Raw genomic sequence first — 20,813 nt, 5'->3', positions numbered from 1 at the left:
TTTTTCTTCATCTGTACGTACCTAAACAGATGGGAAAGCATAACTTGTGTTTGTCTTGGAAGTGTTGCTTCTTATTAGTGTATGTCTAGTGGTGTTAAATATAAGATTTGAGTTGAGAGAGTGGTTGTTTAGTGCTTGTTGGGATATTTCAGAGTGTATCTGTTTTGTTAGTGTTATATTTGTCTGGTGTGGGGGATCTTTTAGCGGAGTTTGCTGTCGTGTGAGGCAGTGTTAAGCTTTTCACATCTTCTTGGGGTTGGTGGTTTGATATGAACTGGTTTGAGTGGGAAGGGTTCAGTGCTGTTGCACAGATGCATGTTGCTGGTGCTCACACTATTAGAAACACTCGTCTCAGTGACCAGATGTATGATTATTTCTCCCTGAGAGTGTCCTGTGCTTGTGCCCACAATAAACCTAAGCTGTGTACTGCCATTGAAAATATATGGTGGGCAGACAATACTTTTTTGTGGAGACTGTACATTAAATTTTTCATGCATGTTTGCCGTTTCCAGCATCAGCGTGGTAGTGCCAAGACAGGTGAAGAAATGGTCTTATTTGCTTCAAATAAGTTTCATTACCATTGTTCCCTTTTGTCATTGTAGCATTCATTGACCCTTTTAACCTTATTACCCTATATTTTGTGCTAGTTCCTCCTTATTCGTACCCTCCGCTACACCTGATACCTACTAAAGGTGTTCCAGCACAGGGAGGAGTACATGAGGTGTACTTATGAAATTTTTCATCCCTTCCAGATGGTTTACATTGCCAGACTATCTTTCTCATGAAGTTCATAGCTGCTGTTTTAAGTGTACAGGCCATTTAAATTTCTTACATCATTGTTATCCAGTAACACATAGAATTCCTAACAGAACCTATGCTGCATTTTCATAACTAAACACATTATTTACGTGTCTTTGCTTTCTGCTTGACGTTCTTTCATTCATATTTTTGCATCTCATATACTATAAAGTTTGTCTTTCCATTTTTGCATCTCATATACAATAAAGTTTGTCCTCTTTCCTTCATAAGCTATTTAACAAAGTTTCAGTTACATCACTTAGTTAATTCCTTAATAAAATTATCACTCGCCATACACACACAGCACTTGGGTCTGGCTGAATTAGAACGTGGGTTCTTCTTGGAGGGATCGCTGCGACGAGTATTGTGTGCCCTGGTACTACTAGGGTACCACCTCATAGCTACATATGTTCTTGGCACTTCTGAAGGAGACCTAGAGATGGCCCAGGTTATCCTTGATGATCATTTAAAGGTGATTTGTATTGATTATTTCTCTATATGAGTATTTTTCAGTTGCATTTAGTAGTTAATTTATTTATATAGAAAGAGTGAAAGTATTCCAAACATCAACATTGTCTTGAATCATCATTGTAGTGTAATATTTTTTTTAGAGTTATGAAGCTACATATATAAGATAATGATGAAATTGTTTTTCTGCCCGTTGGTTTGTTTTAAACCAAAACGTATTTTATTTTGTGACAGCTGTACCCAAATGGTGCTTGGTTTCTCTTCTTTGCTGCTCGTCTAGAATTTGTTAAAGGGAACTTTGACCTTGCAATTGAGAAGTACACAATATCTTTGAAAAGCCAGGACGAGTGGCGGCAGTTCCATCATCTGTGCTACTGGGAGCTTATGTGGTGCTGCATTATGAGTGCACAGTTCAAGTATGTATGTTATATTTAATTTTCATGTGATATGGAAGCATGAAAACAGATGGATTCTTCTTTTCCATGATCTGTATAGGTAGTTTTCTCTCTTTCTTAACTTCACCAAGGTGCTTTATAAACAGCAGAGTTTTGATTTAGAAAGTAGCAAAGCATAAATATCAGTCAAAGCATCTTTAACTGACAGAAGATTTAAAGTATTGGGAAATAGAAGTATGTCTGAAGCTGTTTGATCAGGTGCACCACAAGGAATGATGTTAGCCTGAGTACTGAAATAAAACATAAAATGGGAGGTACAAGAGATTAGAAGTAGATGTCTGCAGATGACATTACCACTCTTTCTTCAGTATTTGTGGAAATTTTTTTCAGCTTGAAAATATGAGGTAAAGTCTACATGATACTGTGCATTGTATGAAGAAACTGGTGTGTAGTATATTGTAAAACTAATTTCATTCATACCCTAGGAATACAGTAGTAGGAAAACTACCGTATATCTCCATGTCACAGAAGACACCGAAGAGGTATGGGAGTATTGGTTTGGAAATCCATCTCTCCTGTATTACAGTTTTCCAAAAGAAGGAACAAAAGAAGCTAAGCAAGGAATTTTGTCATTTAATGCTCAGTCGTTTGTTCCTGATGCTACTTCTTAAATGGAGGAAACAGCAAACAGATGTGACATGAGAAGAATTTTATTCAGAAATTCAAAACTATCAAATTGTTCCAAGTATCTGATGAACATTCTTGCATAATTAGTTCACATCTGATTTACTGACACCAGTTTTGATACCTTTTCTTTTAACTGCTCAGTCTTTGTCATCTGTTCTCATGATAGTGAAATTTTTTAGTTATTTTGGGTTAGATAAATTTTTCCGCATTTCATATTTTCTTACCCTGTTTTCGACAAGGGGCTATGAATGATATGTGATAGGAATCCCACGCTCCAAACAGTTATTTTTTTTAAATACCTACTGCCTCTATATTCAGGCTTCTTACCACACTCTGTGGTGGCTTTGTATACCAAATATCATTTTCACTGACAGTTACCTCCATTTTATTTTATTTATTTATACTTTGTCGCTGTCTCCCGTGTTAGCGAGGTAGCGCAAGGAAACAGACGAAAGAATGGCCCAACTCACCCACTTACACATGTATATACATACATGTCCACACACGCAAATATACATACCTATACATCTCAACATATACATATATACATACACACAGACATACACATATATACACATGTACATAATTCACACTGTCTGCCCTTATTCATTCCCGTCACCACCCCCCACACATGAAATAACAACCCCTTCCCCACACATGTGCAAGAGGTAGCGCTAGAAAAAGACAACAAAGGCCACATTCGTTCACACTCAGTCTCTAGCTGTCATGTATAATGCACCAAAACCACAGCTTCCTTTCCACATCCAGGCCCCACAGAACTTTCCGTGGTTTACCCCAGATGCTTCACATGCCCTGGTTCAATCCATTGACAGCACATCGAACACAGTATACCACATTGTTCCAATTCACTCTATTCCTTGCATGCTCTCACCCTCCTGCATGTTCAGGCCCCGATCACTCAAAATCTTTTTCACTCCATCTTTCCACCTCCAATTTGGTCTCTCACTTCTCCTCGTTCCCTCAACCTCTGACACATATATCCTCTTTGTCAATCTTTCCTCACTCATTCTCTCCATGTGACCAAACCATTTCAAAACACCCTCTTCTACTCTCTCAACCACACTCTTTTTATTACCACACATCTCTCTTACCCTTTCATTACTTACTTGATCAATCCACCTCACACCACATATTGTCCTCAAACATCTCATTTCCTGCACATCCATCCTCCTCTGCACAACTCTATCTTTAGCCCACGCCTTGCAACCATATATCATTGTTGGAACCACTATTTTCTTCAAACATACCCATTTTTGCTTTCCAAGATAACGTTTTCGACTTCCACACACTCTTCAATGCTCCCAAAACTTTCGCCCCCTCCCCCACCCTATAATTAACTTCTGCTTCCATGGTTCCATCCGCTGCCAAATCCACTCCCAGATATCTAAAACACTTCACTTCCTCCAGTTTTTTTCCATTCAGACTTACATCCCAGTTGACTTGTCCCCCAACCCTACTGCACCTAATAACCTTGCTCCTATTCACATTTACTCTCAGCTTTCTTCTTTCACACACTTTACCAAACTCAGTCACCAGCTTCTGCAGTTTCTCACCCGAATCAACCACCATTACCTCCATGTGCTATGATTTTCTGCAAATTTTATCTATCTATGAAGTACCAAATCATTTAATTTCAGTTAATAGCACATGAGCCCTGGACAAAAGTGTGCTGTACATGTTTTTTATTTGTATAATTTTACAATTGCTTCCATATTGGAAATTATAATGACATTATTTTTCAGAGAGGCACAACAATATGCAGATAAACTTCTGCTGGAAAGCAAATGGTCAAAAGCAACATATGCATATCAGAAAGCATGTTGCATGTGCATGAGGATGGATGAGCTTACACCAGCAGAGAAGCAAGAGCTGGCTGAAACAATGAGGTAAGGAAACTATTATTTATGGTTTGCTTATTTTTCCATCCTTGGGGTTAGGGTAGTGAGAATATTACCAATGCATCCTCTGCATGTCACAGAAGGTGCCTAAGAGGATCAGGAGTTCGGTAATGAAGCTAAACAAGGACTTTTTCTCAAAGGTTCAATCTTCTCTTTATGCTACCTTGCTGTGGCATGCATATTAAAAAAATATCTCTAACAGCCGAGAATTTTTACAAAAGTAATCCATACATGTTTCGGTCTGTAGTTGCATAAAAAAATCTCTATCTGGAGTAATTATAAGTCCCATCTAATATTATAAATGTACCTCTTTTTATCTTTTTTTTAACAAGTTTCTTGCCAACTTTCATGTTATGTCTTATGGTTGTTGTATCTCTAAATCTTTCAAAGAACTGTTCACTGTCTGTGTCATCAATCAGGTATAAAAAACTTCAAGGATATAATCAGGTCACATGCTCTCAGCCATTAGTAATTTCTCCATATTTTCTTTCAAGCATTTTAGATTTATAATCATTGTCATCTATTTGTCTCCTGAGTTTTTAATTTCTTCACATACCTCCTTGTCCTTTGTCCTTGTTTTTAATTCATTGCTAACAGTTTTTCCATTTCTAAAGCATTTTCAGTAATTGGTTTACCTGCTAGCTCTTCAGTAGTCTTGCATCCTTCAGGCTTAGAACCATCAAAATCTCACTCATAAACTTTCTTGCAAAGGTGACGCTACCTTAGTAAGAGACCCCAGTATTATATAATTTTCACAGTAACTCTGTTCTTTTGTGGCCATGCTAATATTAAACACAGCTTATTGCTGAGGAAAAAATAAATTGAGTTGCAACCACCTCTCCAGACACTTGACATTTTGTAATTTGCTTAGTCAGGATTAAGAAAAGGACATTGTGTATCTTTTCTTTTTTAATTTCTTTGTCACACTGATGGTGTATGTAACCTTGATTTCTGGTTCTGCATGATTATTCTGTGGCAGGATCAGTTTTCTGGGTTGAACAATAAATACCTTCACATGAAGCTTTATGGAAAACCTCAGCAACTGGCATCACATGTGTAAATAATTAGATTATCTGATGTGCATGAAACTTCATCACGTTTTTCATCTTTACTAAGCCTATACATCCAAAAAAAAAATAATAAATAAAGGCCTCACAAGTATTTTCAGCCCCTCACTTGCATTCAAAGAGTGGTTTGGTTAATTATCCCAACAAAGTTCATACGTATATTTTATCTATCTGATGCCCATTCCTTTTGGGAACTCCCCTCAAGGGGGTGGCCATGGCAAAAAAGTCTCCATAACAAGTGAACTCTAGTGCCCCTTCTTAGCCTTTAGCACCTTAACTTCAACAGGCAACTGGCAGACGGCAACTCAAGTGCAGTGTTTTCAGAGGCTTCTCCCTAATGTTCCTACCAAATGATCCTACCTCATATCCATTTAAAAAAAAAAGTTCCTGAGACAAAAAAAAAAACTCCCACCAATGCTTTCTCTTTTTCTCTGGAATTTAGTGAAGAGAATCTTAAAAGACAAGTTATCGAAGGCTAACATTATGATGATGATACCATGCAAGAGTATAAGAGGAAACGAAATTGAAAGTGAAATAAATGTCAAAGACATAGAAGTCACAGATTGTATATAGAGGTAAATCTTTTTTTCTGACATCAGCCAAACCTGGCCACTCCTTAATGTGAGAATATACTGGTTACAAGAATGCATTACAGTAAAATGTTTTGATAATTAATGTCTTTCATTACTATGTTTCTGTTCACTGCCTTTTGTAATAGTTTTGAAATTGTAAATAGAGTAAAACAGATGTTATAAAAGCATAAAGTAACATGGATATGTGTACTGACCTTTTGTGTCCAGGTGAAAGCATGACAGTTATATGATTTACAAAATATGGTTTACTAAACATTGCACAAGTTGCCAGGAGGAGGTTCAGGAGGCAGTGGTGTACTGTATGTTGCAACTTTTGCAGACAAGTCACCTGAAAGATTTGGTAGGTCTTTGTATTCTCATTAAATCAGAGATCTCACCTCTTTCCAGTTGTGTACAGATATTTATTTTCTAATAGATTCATAATACAACTTGTTTATGTTTCACCCCATTACCTGAACTAATCATTGAGATCTAAGAATTAATGACCATTATGGGAGGAGCTACAAAATATCAAGATATAAGTTCAGCACGTGATTAGTGTGAATTGCTGTAGTGGTGGGTAGCAACTGAAGCTATGCAGGAAAAACTCTATAAGGTCAGCAGGAACTATAATGGTAGCAAAGACTTTTAGAAGCTATTAGAATGGACTGAAACATACTGGATAAAATTTTATGAATATCAGTTAACAGTATGCATTTCTGTTGGGAGACACTAGAAAGTCTGCACATGTGCTTTACTGTTAGATTCTTGATGGTAAAGCTGTTTTTCCACCACCCTCTTAATTTGTGAGAAATGGGTTATTTGATGTAGATATTACTGTACAGTTACTAAAGATACAACCAAACCTTGACTCATAATTTGCTGTTCGTGAGATTACATGGACATTAAATTTTACATATGTAAGCAAACAGGACCTACCTTTTCATTTAACTTTCTTCTTACTCCCAGGAGCATTCCAGGGCTCAAACAACGCATTGCTGGTAAGAGTCTTCCTGTAGAAAAATTTGCAGTGAAGAAATCTGCTAGGTTCTTTGCCCAGGGAGAGAAACTGACTCTTTCTGCCTTGGAACTTATCTACGCTTGGAATGGCTTCAAGATCCTTGCTAAGAAGTATGAAAATGTGGAGAAGATGTATTCCATCATTGAAAGAGAAATTAGGAAACTGGAATCAATAAAAGGTAATGGTATTCAGTGTTCTTAGCATGTAAGTATAATTTCAGGTAATAGGATTCTTGAAATAGATGCTACAAGCTGTATATTATGTATGCATGTCACCGAACAAAAGACTTTGTGATTATCCATAGGTATAGAATATTCTAAAGGGATTTTTTTTATGGAATTTTTACATTAATAGAAAATTACAGATATGAATGAATTGCATTAAATAAATACTTAGATATAAATTGAAGAATGTATGTGAGAAATACTTAGAAAAGCAAATGGATTTGTATGTAGCATTTATGGATCTGGAGAAGGCATATGATAGAGTTGATAGAGATGCTCTGTGGAAGGTATTAAGAATATATGGTGTGGGAGGCAAGTTGTTAGAAGCAGTGAAAAGTTTTTATCGAGGATGTAAGGCATGTGTACGTGTAGGAAGAGAGGAAAGTGATTGGTTCTCAGTGAATGTAGGTTTGCGGCAGGGGTGTGTGATGTCTCCATGGTTGTTTAATTTATTTATGGATGGGGTTGTTAGGGAGGTAAATGCAAGTTTTGGAAAGAGGGGCAAGTATGAAGTCTGTTGGGGATGAGAGAGCTTGGGAAGTGAGTCAGTTGTTGTTCGCTGATGATACAGCGCTGGTGGCTGATTCATGTGAGAAACTGCAGAAGCTGGTGACTGAGTTTGGTAAAGTGTGTGAAAGAAGAAAGTTAAGAGTAAATGTGAATAAGAGCAAGGTTATTAGGTACAGTAGGGTTGAGGGTCAAGTCAATTGGGAGGTGAGTTTGAATGGAGAAAAACTGGAGGAAGTGAAGTGTTTTAGATATCTGGGAGTGGATCTGGCAGCGGATGGAACCATGGAAGCGGAAGTGGATCATAGGGTGGGGGAGGGGGCGAAAATTCTGGGAGCCTTGAAGAATGTGTGGAAGTCGAGAACATTATCTCGGAAAGCAAAAATGGGTATGTTTGAAGGAATAGTGGTTCCAACAATGTTGTATGGTTGCGAGGCGTGGGCTATGGATAGAGTTGTGCGCAGGAGGATGGATGTGCTGGAAATGAGATGTTTGAGGACAATGTGTGGTGTGAGGTGGTTTGATCGAGTAAGTAACGTAAGGGTAAGAGAGATGTGTGGAAATAAAAAGAGCGTGGTTGAGAGAGCAGAAGAGGGTGTTTTGAAATGGTTTGGGCACATGGAGAGAATGAGTGAGGAAAGATTGACCAAGAGGATATATGTGTCGGAGGTGGAGGGAACAAGGAGAAGAGGGAGACCAAATTGGAGGTGGAAAGATGGAGTGAAAAAGATTTTGTGTGATCGGGGCCTGAACATGCAGGAGGGTGAAAGGAGGGCAAGGAATAGAGTGAATTGGAGCGATGTGGTATACCGGGGTTGACGTGCTGTCAGTGGATTGAATCGGGGCACGTGAAGCGTCGGGGGTAAACCATGGAAAGCTGTGTAGGTATGTATATTTGCGTGTGTGGACGTATGTATATACATGTGTATGGGGGTGGGTTGGGCCATTTCTTTCGTCTGTTTCCTTGTGCTACCTCGCAAATGCGGGAGACCGGCAAAAAAAAAAAAAAAAAAAAAAAAAAAAATTCAGTATTCCCTAACAGGATTAAGACACACACCGGGACTCCCATGACATCATATTGTCTTCTTCCATGGTATATTTCACTTTTAGGTAATGGATTATCATGGCAGATGTAGATTTACCCAGTGCCTATCTGTCTATCTATATCTTTGATACCAATTTCCTCCTGGAACTCCCATCAAGGGGTGGCCCCAGCAAGTCTCCACGTATTCCTAGCCTTACATGCCTCCCTCGATTCCTAGCCTTACATGCCTCCCTCGCATACACCATTCCACTCATTCTTCCACCATGTCTATCTCTCGAGTATTGTTCCACTTTGTTTCCCCATGTCACAGGTAGTCTTCCTCTTACTTCAACTCCTTTAATTGTACTATCGTACACTTTCCTTGCAAACTCCCAGTCTTACATTCTTCCTATATGCCCAAACCACCTCAAAAGTACTATGTTTCACCCACTCTTCCACTCAAAAATTCATTCCCTTTGCATTACTTGTCATACTTCATCTCTCATACACCCAATAACAGTAATAAAATGTAAGTGCTAGTTTAGTAAATGTAGTGAATTTTTTTTAAATATTGTCATTGCTATTAATAGTGAATATCAGGGCCTCAAGTCTCTCCTTTGATTTGAAGACTTGAAAGACAAGGTATTTGAGAGGAGCAGGAGTTATGACTAGGTGGAATGAAGAAAGCAATGAGGGAGTGTATTAGAGATATGGTATGGCTGGGAATGCAAAGGGAATAAATTATGGAGTGGTAGAGTGGGTGAAATGTAATACTTTGAGGTAGGTTTGTATTTAGTTGGCTTCATTTACAATGCAGTCAACTACACATCCCAACTACGTTGTTCTTCAAAGATTCCAGTAACCCATTTATTGTCATATTCTTTGCTGTAGAACAAAGGGAACATAATTATTTTCTCCTGTCCATATTTCAAAGCATACATGCATTTGTCTGTTTGTTCCTTCATGTGCACACCCAGCAAATGAATTATCTATAAGGATGAGTCCAATGAATTTCAAGGTGAATTATTACACCTCAAGTTGTCTTGGTAGGGTTGGTAAACATGAATGCAGGGTGCATTTCTGAATGATTTTGGTAGCTGCTTTGTATAGTAATTACTCTATTAATCTGTTTTTGCCTATAATATGTCATCTGTTTGTGACACTACCTTGGTAACGCAGGAAATGTTGAATATGTGTGACAAAAAATATATATATCTGACGCTAGTTCCCTTTGGACCTTAAGGGGGTGGCCACAGCAAAAGGGTCTCCATAACTGGTGAGCTCTTGTGCTCCCTCTTATCCATTAGTACCTTATCCTTAACAGGCCAGTGGCAGAGGGCAACTCTAGCACAGTGTTTCCAGAGGCTTGTATGTAATGTTCCACAAACTACTTTACCTAATGTTTTTTTTCTAATGTTCCAATCTACTGCTAATTAATGCTCCCTACTAACTCTACCTAATGTATCTGCTTAAGGCTTCTGTCTAATGGTCCTACCTATTACTTCTGTCTATTGCTTCTACCATTTTGCCAAAAGCAGGGCTAGCACATAGCACTCACTGCTGGAAAATCTGGAGTTAATGAAGAACGAGTTGCTTGAGTCAGGCGTTGTGTGTGACAAGGAAAGATTGTATGTTTGTGGGCAGAGAGCCATAAGTCCATATGTGGGTTAGGGAAACAAAAAAAAAGAGAGAGAGAGAGAGAGAGCTACCTGGGTCAGAGTGCAGTTTGACGACCACTGAAGTGCTGGATCTCTAAGCAGCTGTCACTAACCCTCTTGATACCTAGGTGGATAGTACCAGTAATACATATACCTCCCGGGTCTTTGGCTGCCTCCCAACTACTACCTTGGTAATTGCTCTTCAAGTAAAAAAATATATGATGCATTATTACTGTTTGAAAACAGTACACTCAGCATTGTAAACTTTGCTTGATGCACATTGAGAAATATATAAGGTCAGGGTCACATACTGAGATCCATTACACAGGCAAAATACTTTTCAGAAGGAGTGTAAGTGTTTTATATGTTTTCCTGTTTCTTCATAGTTCTGTATCTGTCTTTGCTTCGCCAAATCCAGCTTTCCTTCTTTGGTAAACTTATGAGGGAAACTTCATTTTCACATACATTAATAGTGATGACTGTTTCTAATATATTATATCTCATCACATCTAAGATGTTCATCAAGAAGTGTCATTAAAGTTACATTTAGGTACATGACAATTGTAGGCATGAAGATGGTAAGTCATCCAGTTGTTTGCGTAAAATTCTTTATGGATTACCTGGCTTTGAATACCAGTATGATTGGACAGCTTGATATAATTCAGAAGATACTATAATCAGTACTTTGTATAATATGATAGATACCATGTAACCTTATCATTTTTTCTTCCTGACAGTGGAAAACAGAAGCGAGTACTACAGTGATGACTACCTGTTAGCACATCTGGTAAAAGGATCCTGCTTAGCGTACATGAACTCACCACTACAGGCAGAGGAGTGCTTCAAATTCATAGTCAATAATGAGAAGAAAATTAAAGAAGACACATATCTTGTTCCAAATGCCCTCCTTGAGCTTGGACTTCTCCTGCTTCGAGCCAATGATCTTGACCAGGCACGCATTATTCTGGAGCATGCCAAGTAAGTACTGTATTGAGTCAGACAAAAAATAACTTAATATATATCACAATGGCAATCATGTATAATAATAAGTATGAATAAATTTCTTACTGCTGTATCCTGCCAAATACACATTGCTTGCACAAAATGTTAACATATGGGTTGACACATTCACCCACACTTTACTTTCATCATATTAACATTGATATAAATTTACATTTTACCTTCATGCATCCTACAGTGCATCACATTGGCTAGAGTGGTAGTGTGCACTTACTTATTTTTCTGTACTGTGTTATCTGTTAGTGTTTTTATGGGGAGAGAGTTTTACATTCATGCTACCTCGTATTCTTAAACCTTGTATATACCTGAATTTGAAAGCCTGGTTGTCCTATTAAATATATATTCATTTTTATTTTCAGAAATAACTACAAGGGCTACTCTTTAGAGTCACGGTTACACTTCCGCATCCATGCTACACTCAACAAGATCCATGGTATCCAGAAGGGTACCACAACACAGATAGAGGGTCTCTCACCCCTGGACACTTACCCATCCATAAGCCGATCTCCATCTCCTTGTGTGACCAAGACTTCAACCGCAAATGGTACTGAAAGTCATTTGAATGAGACTACAAATGAAAAGCCAGTCACTACGCACCTGTGATTATGTTAGTGATGTCCAACTTGGTTAGGTAAACTGTTGAACTTACTGTATATTTCCGAATTAGAAGTATAAAGTACATAAATGCTTGTCAGCTGTCACATTATTTTTTTGGATATCTAGTACATTGCAGAACCAAGACAGCTTGCCAGCATTTTTGGAAACAAGTGAAATATACAATATAAAGATCATTGACATTGTTCTCATATACTATAAAAGCTGAGTGTACAAAAAAATCACGACTAAAAGATTTTGTTGGGTATAATACAAGGAAATAAATTGAATTGTAACTGTTGCTGCTGCGAAAATGAAAAGATATCCATGGGGGTTTCTGTAGGTTACATGTCTAAAGTGATAGTATCAGGTATTGTACACGTAAGTTTGGAGTATTTATAGTGTTTTAGATAAATATATTTGTTATATTCTTGGATGAGAGTTTAAATTTTAATATATATGGACTTACAAGAGGAGAGTCTGGTTGATGTTTTACCAAATACTTGCACTTGAGAGTTAGATTTATATAGTTCCATTACTCTGTACATTGCATCATGTCTAAAATTGTGTTGGTGTTGTACTAAATTTTGATATAAATCATATATGCAACTTCTTTTGGTTCAAATTTGCTTTAATAGTTTATAATAGTAACTTATGAGTAACTTAATAGTAACTTCTTAATAGGTGATGACTAGTTTGAGATGATATGTTTTGTTAATTCTTGTGTATATAATTTACGAGTATGTATTTATTTAAATTCAGAATATTGAAAAACAGTCATAAATTTATGAGTAGAGCTCACCCACCAAGTGATTTTTTTAGTGCTACTTAAAAGTAGATCTAGCATAAAATGCTGTTGTTAGCCTTATAGGAATTTAAGATCAAATTTTTAGATTATTTTTATTCCAGTAAGCAAATATGGTTTGATGAATCTTAACAACTCCCTGAAAAACTGATTAAGCATTCAAATAGTGAACCTAAGAAGTATGGAAAATTAGAGACTTATTTTTAAACATTATCAGGGGAGTAGGATTATAAGACAGTAGCATTTCTTCCAAGCTAAGAATAACCTCACACCCATGAGATTACCTTCTTGATATCATCCAGTGCCAGTATATATATCATACATTGTTACTTTGGATTCATTAACTAAAGTTATCCAAATCTTTAATTCTTACTTCACTTTGGTCTATGATGATGTAGATTAGTTTTATAATATAGCAGTATCATTATCAGGGGTCCTTGTATAGTAATGGCTCATGGAGCAACATTTGGGAAGTAGGTTACTAATTCAGAGAACAACACTGAAATCTCGCTATTGCAACATTTTTGAAAAAATTCGTTTCCAGTTTATTCCAATTATTCATTTCCATTAATTATGAACTATTCAAAGATATTGTATGATTTTTGTATCTCATTGCCTTTTATAATGATTGTAGATTCAAATTCCACATGCACTGTAAAAAATTTTTTAGAACCATTCCACTGGCTTATGGTCCCCCAACTTTATGCTAAGCATTCTTAATATGCCTTTAAGTTAAATATCTGTATTATTTATAATTTTAGTATGAAAGGGAGAGGAAAACCATTTCACCATGTGTTGGAAAAAAAGTTCAAATTTCCAATTTGCTGTATAACGTACCAAGTACTGATACTGCTCCTTTTCCTATAGTAATGAACTACTTAAAGGATTTTTAAAGTTTATGAGTATCATAGTGACTGCAGAGGAAAATAATATATGGTTCATATTCCACTAATGGGAATGTCATGGCTAGTAGGCTGGCATATTTTCCATTTCTCCAAAGTGATACAGGTTGCCTTGCTTCATTTACAACAAAGAAGCAAGTTTTATCCGTTAAGTGATATTTACTGGTTTGTAAATGTTTCAGTTCATGTATGAAAACTGACCTTTTCTGGGCTTAAATGTAATCCTGAATGATTTTGCTATAGCTAAATTGAAGGTTCCTTATGAGATTTGTTGATCATCATAATTTTTTGCTGTTAATAATGAAAGTACCATTTTTGAGGTTTAGTAACATTGGGGTTATGATCAACTTTTTATATTCAGTTTGGATGTATATCATGAGGCTTCACATTCTGACAGAGTGCAAATGTTGCAGCATTCATTCATCTATGCATCGATTAAAAAAAAAATCTTGCATCTGTTATCAAATGCTCTGCTCCACCAATTGCATTTAAAATCATGTCATTGAAGAATTTCTGATGTAAAAGTGTGTTATAGCCATGTTAAAATATGTAAGAAGTGCCAGGCATATGCTGGCTATACCAGTGAAAAAAGAGAAAAAAATCGGGTGTAAAACTGGTTGCATTAAGGAGTGTTCGAAGTCTAACCAATATTTGTGAAGTACTTTACTTCTTCTTGTCATGATATTTTTATCGTATTTAATAATACAAAGAACATTGTACTTGAGAAAGGGTCCAGAAATATTCTTCACGATTGTATCCTCATTTCACAAAATTAAGTCTGTGGTAAAGTTGGTGGTTCCATTCAGTTTCAGTTAGAGTAAAATTTTTCAGAAATGCATCTAATACATACACAGATCTAATACACGAAGACCAGAACAGCCTTCTCCAGTCTCTCTTGATTTTTGAGTATTTTACATACTTCTACGGTAAATGACATTTTCCAAGATCAGATTGACCCTCCCCACTATCAGTTTAGTTAAGGTTTTAAGAGGCTTTGATTTTTTTTTTGTGACCCTCACCACTATCAGTTTAGTTAAGGTTTTAAGAGGCTTTTTTTTTTTTTTTTAAGCATTTCCAATGCTTTTCAAGTACCCTACATCTTCCCAGGTTAAGAGAACCCTCCCCAGTACTCGGCTTAAGTTAGGTAAGATTTCCATGAGGGGAAAATTTTTGGCAAAGAGGTTTCAGTTGCTCATACAGTGACATCCTGTTAGAATGTAGAGTTTGAAGGAATGTAACACCTTTGTTATATGATGGCCCCTGGTATAACAAATCAGGTTATTGTTTTATTGCAACATCATTTTATCAGACTGAAATGAAATTTTATTAAGATTACAAGTTGAATATATCACTTTACACTCAAAAAGGTTAAAGTTGTATAAAAAATATTTGACGTGAATTAGTAATGAAACATTTGATTTTTACAATTTCAACGAAGTTTGCAGTTTATTGGTAAAGGTCTTAGATTTAAGTATTCTCATTTAAGAACGGACATCTGATGTCTTCTGCATTATCATTATTCCGCTGTAAGGACACTGAAAATCCTCTGCATTATATAGGGTGGGTGTGGGAATCTCACTATCAGGTTACATGAGATGAGCTAGTCAGGGAAACAGAATGGTGCAAACCAACTTAGTGCTTAGCATGATCCAGTGAACCTATACCTTTGCTGTCCAGGGCCTTGGTCAAAATGTGTTGTTTAGGCCAGCACACAGTAGTTAAGACCTTGCTGCCCCAACTAGTTAAATGAAAAAATATTTGTTGAAATTAGGCAATGGAAAGCATTTCATAAACTGTGTGAAACTTATTGATACATTCCAAAACTAAGTTTATTACTGTAAGGCATGTTTGCATTTAGGCAAGAAAAGACTGGATACATGCAGAGTGAGTGATAAAAATCCAAAAGTAATTGTGTGTTTGTATGTATTGTATGTTGAGTGTGTTTATGTATTTATCTATTAACATGTCATATTAACTGTAAATCAAAGTCTCAGAGTAGAAATGAATAGTCAATGTAATTAATTGTCATGCACTGTGCCATATAGGTAAAATGAGATATTTTTGCAAGTAAAGTTTTCCCATAAGATTCTTACAGAGTGGACCATTTACCTAATGCACAGTTTTATATATGCCTGGGATCCAGGAGAACATGGGGTTTGTTGTTCAGTATACTAAAAGGGGATTAATATTTGTAACAAGTCTTTTCCCAGGGTGCATTGGACACATTTTTCATGGTCCATCTATAATTATCTGAAAAGAAAATTCTGTGTATTCTGGGACATCCTCTTCTGATTTGGAAAATGAAGCATCACTGGCTTCCATTTTTCAGGTATTATTTATCAGGGCTTTCATTATGTTAATACATATGTGTATGTGGAGCCTCCATGTCCCAAGTCTCTTAATGATTGTGGATATAGGCTGGATTTAAAACTTTTAGACTTTTAAAGTCAATGGCTTCCATTATTATATATTGTACATTGCTAAAGTTGCTCTACAAGAGCACTTATTATGATGGGGTTACCAACTACTTTAAATGCCTAAATTATCTTACAAAAACTATTTTATGCATTTCTTTTATAGTGTGCTTATTAAAATTAGGCATTATCATGAGGAGAATGTGTTTCCAGATAAACTCATACTTTTGATGGTGTCTAATACATTAAGATGTTGTATAATCCTACACGTTATTTATGTTTAAGGCTATTTCAACTTGGCCTTGAGTGTAATAAAAACAGTAGAGTCATGTGTAAATGATAGAAATATGAAAAAGCACTAATGCAGCCTCTCTAGACTTTCAATGTATTAATAATAAGTTTTGGAAAACTATGTTTGTATCACAGGTTTCCATTACTTGATTGCCTTACTACTTTCTATGGCCAATTGATAGCAAGTTCACCTCTTTTCTTTTCCCTTAAAACACTGAAAAAAAAAAAATCAGAATGATGTAAAAATGCATGACTACAAATGCACACACACTATCATAATTATGAAGATTACAATATGAATAGAAATGCAATTCAGAATCCAAATATTTTGCAATAAAGGCCAGCATACACTGATAACATGCAAAGCAATAAAGATTGTTCTAATTCCTTTTGATACTTTCTACAATATTTTCATCAATCTGAAATGTAAATTTTGTATAAAGATGTCATGGATATTTAAGATATTAGAAGTGGATGGTAATGTAAATGCTTTGAATTCTTTCCATACCAACTTATTTCTTTGCCATTTCTTTTGAGGTGCCATTAGGCGTGACACTAGAATGCACAGAAATGTAAAGAGGTTTAGGAAACTAATAAATGTGCACCACTTGCTTTAAATGCAGGGAACAACTTGATAAAAGAATAAAGCTTGTGATAACATATGGCTAAGGTATGTTTTGGATTTTATCCTTTCTACTTTAACATTTTTCAAGGTTTTTCATTACAGCACCTAGGATTAATGAAAATGACAAATATGTTGGTTGATAATATCCAGTGCACTGTTTCATACCAAAAACATGATGGTCTGCTTGGAATTACCTTTGCACTATGGCAATATCTGGCCATCTTTTGCACTGATATTTTTGTCACTTGCAAAAAACATGAGCACAGTACTCCCTCCCTTTATTACAAACTTTAGTCATCCCACAAACATGTCTCATGCAACCAAGTCCTAGGAAATGGAAGCTGTGTACTGCAGGTAATTCAGTTTAGTGCTTTGTTATGTAATAGGGAGGGTCTTGCACTAGCTTGTGTAGGTATGTATATTTGCGTGTGTGGACGTATGTATATACATGTGTATGGGGGGGGGGGGGGATTTCTTTCGTCTGTTTCCTTGCGCTACCTCGCAAACGCGGGAGACAGCGACAAAGTATAATAAATAATATTATGACAAATAGTTGCAAACTAGAAAATAACAATAATTTTACAGTTTAAGCACCTGACTCCCATGGTGAAGAGAGAGAACTTTTGCATGGCACCAAGGGAATGTATGAACTGAACCTTTCTCCTAAAAGACAATTGTTCAAGTTACAGTGGCAAGGCTACAGGGAGTAACAGGAAGTACTGCAGAATGGTTCTGATGATCATACAGCTAATAAACAGAAGTGACAAAAATGCAATAAGAACCTATTATTGTCATTTGTAAATGACTACACAGCAAGCCGCAAATTTGTCAACATCAACATGCAAAAGAAAAAAAACTTATAAATTCATACAAATACCCATAATTACTTTTCAAGCACCAATGCTTTCTAATACCTTATGATGGTAGTGTCAGGAAGAGAAAAAAAATGACAATTAGCACATCACTCTCTTGCTGTCATGTAAAATGCATTGTAAGCAAAGCCCGCCCATCAATCACAGCCAAAACTTAAAGACTGCCCCATAGTTTACCCCAACAGGATCTGCCATATTCAAATCTTGGCTCTAAAGTGGTATTAATGTTATAAAAAGAGGCAGGGAAAGTTGGACATAAAATTCCATAGGTTTCCAAAAGATGCAACTTGGTAGGGAAACTATGAACCAATTTCAACAGATATTCCAATGCACATGTAAAGTTCTGTGGGGTTATTAAGGTCTACAATGAGATAATTTTCATGGGAGAGTTTAACGCCAGCATTGACTTTGGTCACCTGTGCCTAATGATTGACTATCTATGCCATCATCATTCAGCTCGTTTTTCCTGTCTGGCCAAATTATACATCTTTGCATGATTACATTTTACAGCATAAACACTTCCAAATTTCTGGTAATTTTACCCAATTTTGATTAAAATCTTACTGATAGTACTGTTATATCAAAAGGCAACAATAAAAACACTAGTAACTGTCTTACATTAGCTAAATTAGGTGAATGGAGCACTACCAAACATTCGGATCTACCACCCTTTTCTACAATGTTGTTACTAGATGAACAAAATGTCTTCCTGGCTTTTTAGTTTGCCTTGTTCTGAAAGCATTTTTGGATCAAATGAATTCCTAAAAATACATTTTATATGGTTACATTTATCTTCTAGACCTGTAGGATCCCATGTATGCAAGGCTCTCAAAAACATCAGGCATTTTCACAGAATGATCATGTACTGAAATTATGAACATAGCTATGAGCATCCAAAGACTTCTTGTGGATTTTAAAGGTTATCACAGTCCCTAATTATAGTAATACCAAGGAATCAGCATTCTTGTTCCCATTCAATCTTAAACTTTATGGAGGTATGAATGTTACTTGATACATTAAAAAAATTTCACAATCAGTCATAAAAACCACACATCATCAATGTATCTCTGCAAATTTAGGGATAGCTATCGATAAAAGTTAGGCTCTAAGTCTCAAAGTACTCCATGAATTAGTTACTGAGAATGGGACCCAGAGAATTATCCATGGCTAGACAAAGATTATGTTGATTTAAGCATCTTGGAAAACATTACCATTAAAACAAGAGTTCTGTTAATGAAGGTTTTTGTGGGTGGAGGCAAATTGAAACGAAGATCCAGAATTTCCTACTTAAGTAAGAGTTGGTTTTACTGATGGGGATGTTGGTGAACAGGGAATTCAAATCAAACCAAGTTTAGGATCAGGCAGTTTAATGTTCCCAGCCCTGTTAACATATGTAAGCTATTTGTTAAATGAGGAGAAATTTTTCCTTGAAAATAGTTAGAGATGTGTAGCTAACCATATGGATAATTTACAACAATAAGAATTAACATAAGAGATGACTGGTTTAAGGGAACACCTATCCTTGTGAGTTTCTGGACAAAATATCCTGGTGTTTCTTTAACATCTGGTAAAGCCTGCAGCTGAAAGTCTTCACTTTATTACTAAGGGGACTGGATGTAAATTTTTCATGTTTCACAAGGGGTAGGGAGAAGAATCCTACCTTTGTATTCCCTATGTGTTCTTGGAGGCAGCGAAAAGGTGCTAGTGTGAGGTGATTTGATTCAGTAAGTAATGAAAGGGTAAGAGAAATGTGTGGTAATAAAAAGAATGTGGTTGAGAAAGCTGAAGACAATAAGCTGGTATGGTTTGGGCATAAGGAAAGAATGAGGAAAGGTTGACAAAGAGGATCCATGTGTCAGAAGTGCAGGGAAAAAGGAGGAGATAAAACTGTTGATGGGGTGAAAAAGATTTTCAGCAATCGGGGCATGAACATGCAGGAGTGTGAAGGGCATGCAAAAGATAGGGTGAACTGGAACATTGTGGTATAATGGACTGAACCAAGGCATATTAAGCATCTACGGTAAACCATGGAAAGGTTTGTGGGGCTTACTGTGGATTAGGAGCTATGGTTTCTGTGCATTACACACGAAAGATAGAGAATGGACGTGGGTGGGCGTGGCCTGCCTTTGTCTGTTTCTGGCACTATCTCGCTAATGTAGGAAATGGTAATCAAGTATGAAAAATATACATACATACACATGACACCCAGGGAATACGTAGGAAGTATTCTTTCTCCCCTATCCCCAGGGATAATATATATATATATATATATATATATATATATATATATATATATATATATCTTTTTTCTTTTAAACTATTCGCCATTTCCCGCATTAGCGAGGTAGCATTAAGAACAGAGGACTGGGCCTTTGAGGGAATACCCTCACCTGGCCCAATTCTCTGTTCCTTCTTTTGGAAAATTAAAAAAAACGAGAGGGGAGGATTTTCCAGCCCCCGCTCCCTCCCCTTTTAGTCGCCTTCTACGACACGCAGGGAATACGTGGGAAGTATTCTTAATCCCCTATCCCCAGGGATAATATATATATATATATATATATATATATATATATATATATATATATATATATATATATATATATATATATATATATATATATCCCTGGGGATAGGGGAGAAAGAATACTTCCCATGTATTCCCTGCGTGTCGTAGAAGGCGACTAAAAGGGAAGGGAGCGGGGGGCTGGAAATCCTCCCCTCGTTTTTTTTTTTTTTTTCCCAAAGAAGGAACAGAGAAGGGGGCCAGATGAGGATATTCCCTCAAAGGCCCAGTCCTCTGTTCTTAACGCTACCTCGCTAATGCGGGAAATGGCGAATAGTATGAAAGAAGAAAGAAATATATATATATATATATATATATATATATATATGGCTCAGTCATCTGCTGTTCTTGATGTCTCACAAAGGCAGAAAATATAGGTACACATGG

The 20,813-nt window shown here is 36.5% G+C and overlaps 1 protein-coding gene across 4 annotated transcripts in view; it reads left to right on the top strand.

Annotated features, from left to right (window-relative positions):
• The window catches only part of LOC139756864 (tetratricopeptide repeat protein 39B-like), a 169,277-nt gene extending 152,242 nt beyond the window's left edge, over positions 1-17,035 (top strand). For all 4 annotated transcript variants that reach the window (XM_071676713.1, XM_071676712.1, XM_071676710.1 and 1 more), the window contains 6 exons: positions 1,103-1,270; positions 1,501-1,682; positions 4,112-4,255; positions 6,876-7,105; positions 11,078-11,318; positions 11,720-17,035. In XM_071676713.1, coding sequence (XP_071532814.1) covers positions 1,103-1,270; positions 1,501-1,682; positions 4,112-4,255; positions 6,876-7,105; positions 11,078-11,318; positions 11,720-11,963 — 1,209 coding nt within the window. In that variant the 3' untranslated portion in view covers positions 11,964-17,035. The remainder of the gene's footprint in view (positions 1-1,102; positions 1,271-1,500; positions 1,683-4,111; positions 4,256-6,875; positions 7,106-11,077; positions 11,319-11,719) is intronic.
• Positions 17,036-20,813: the final 3,778 nt, after the last annotated feature.

This window comes from Panulirus ornatus, chromosome 23, assembly GCF_036320965.1.
Source record: "Panulirus ornatus isolate Po-2019 chromosome 23, ASM3632096v1, whole genome shotgun sequence".
Classification (NCBI taxonomy): domain Eukaryota; kingdom Metazoa; phylum Arthropoda; class Malacostraca; order Decapoda; family Palinuridae; genus Panulirus; species Panulirus ornatus.
This window is presented reverse-complemented; position numbering and strand designations above follow the sequence as displayed.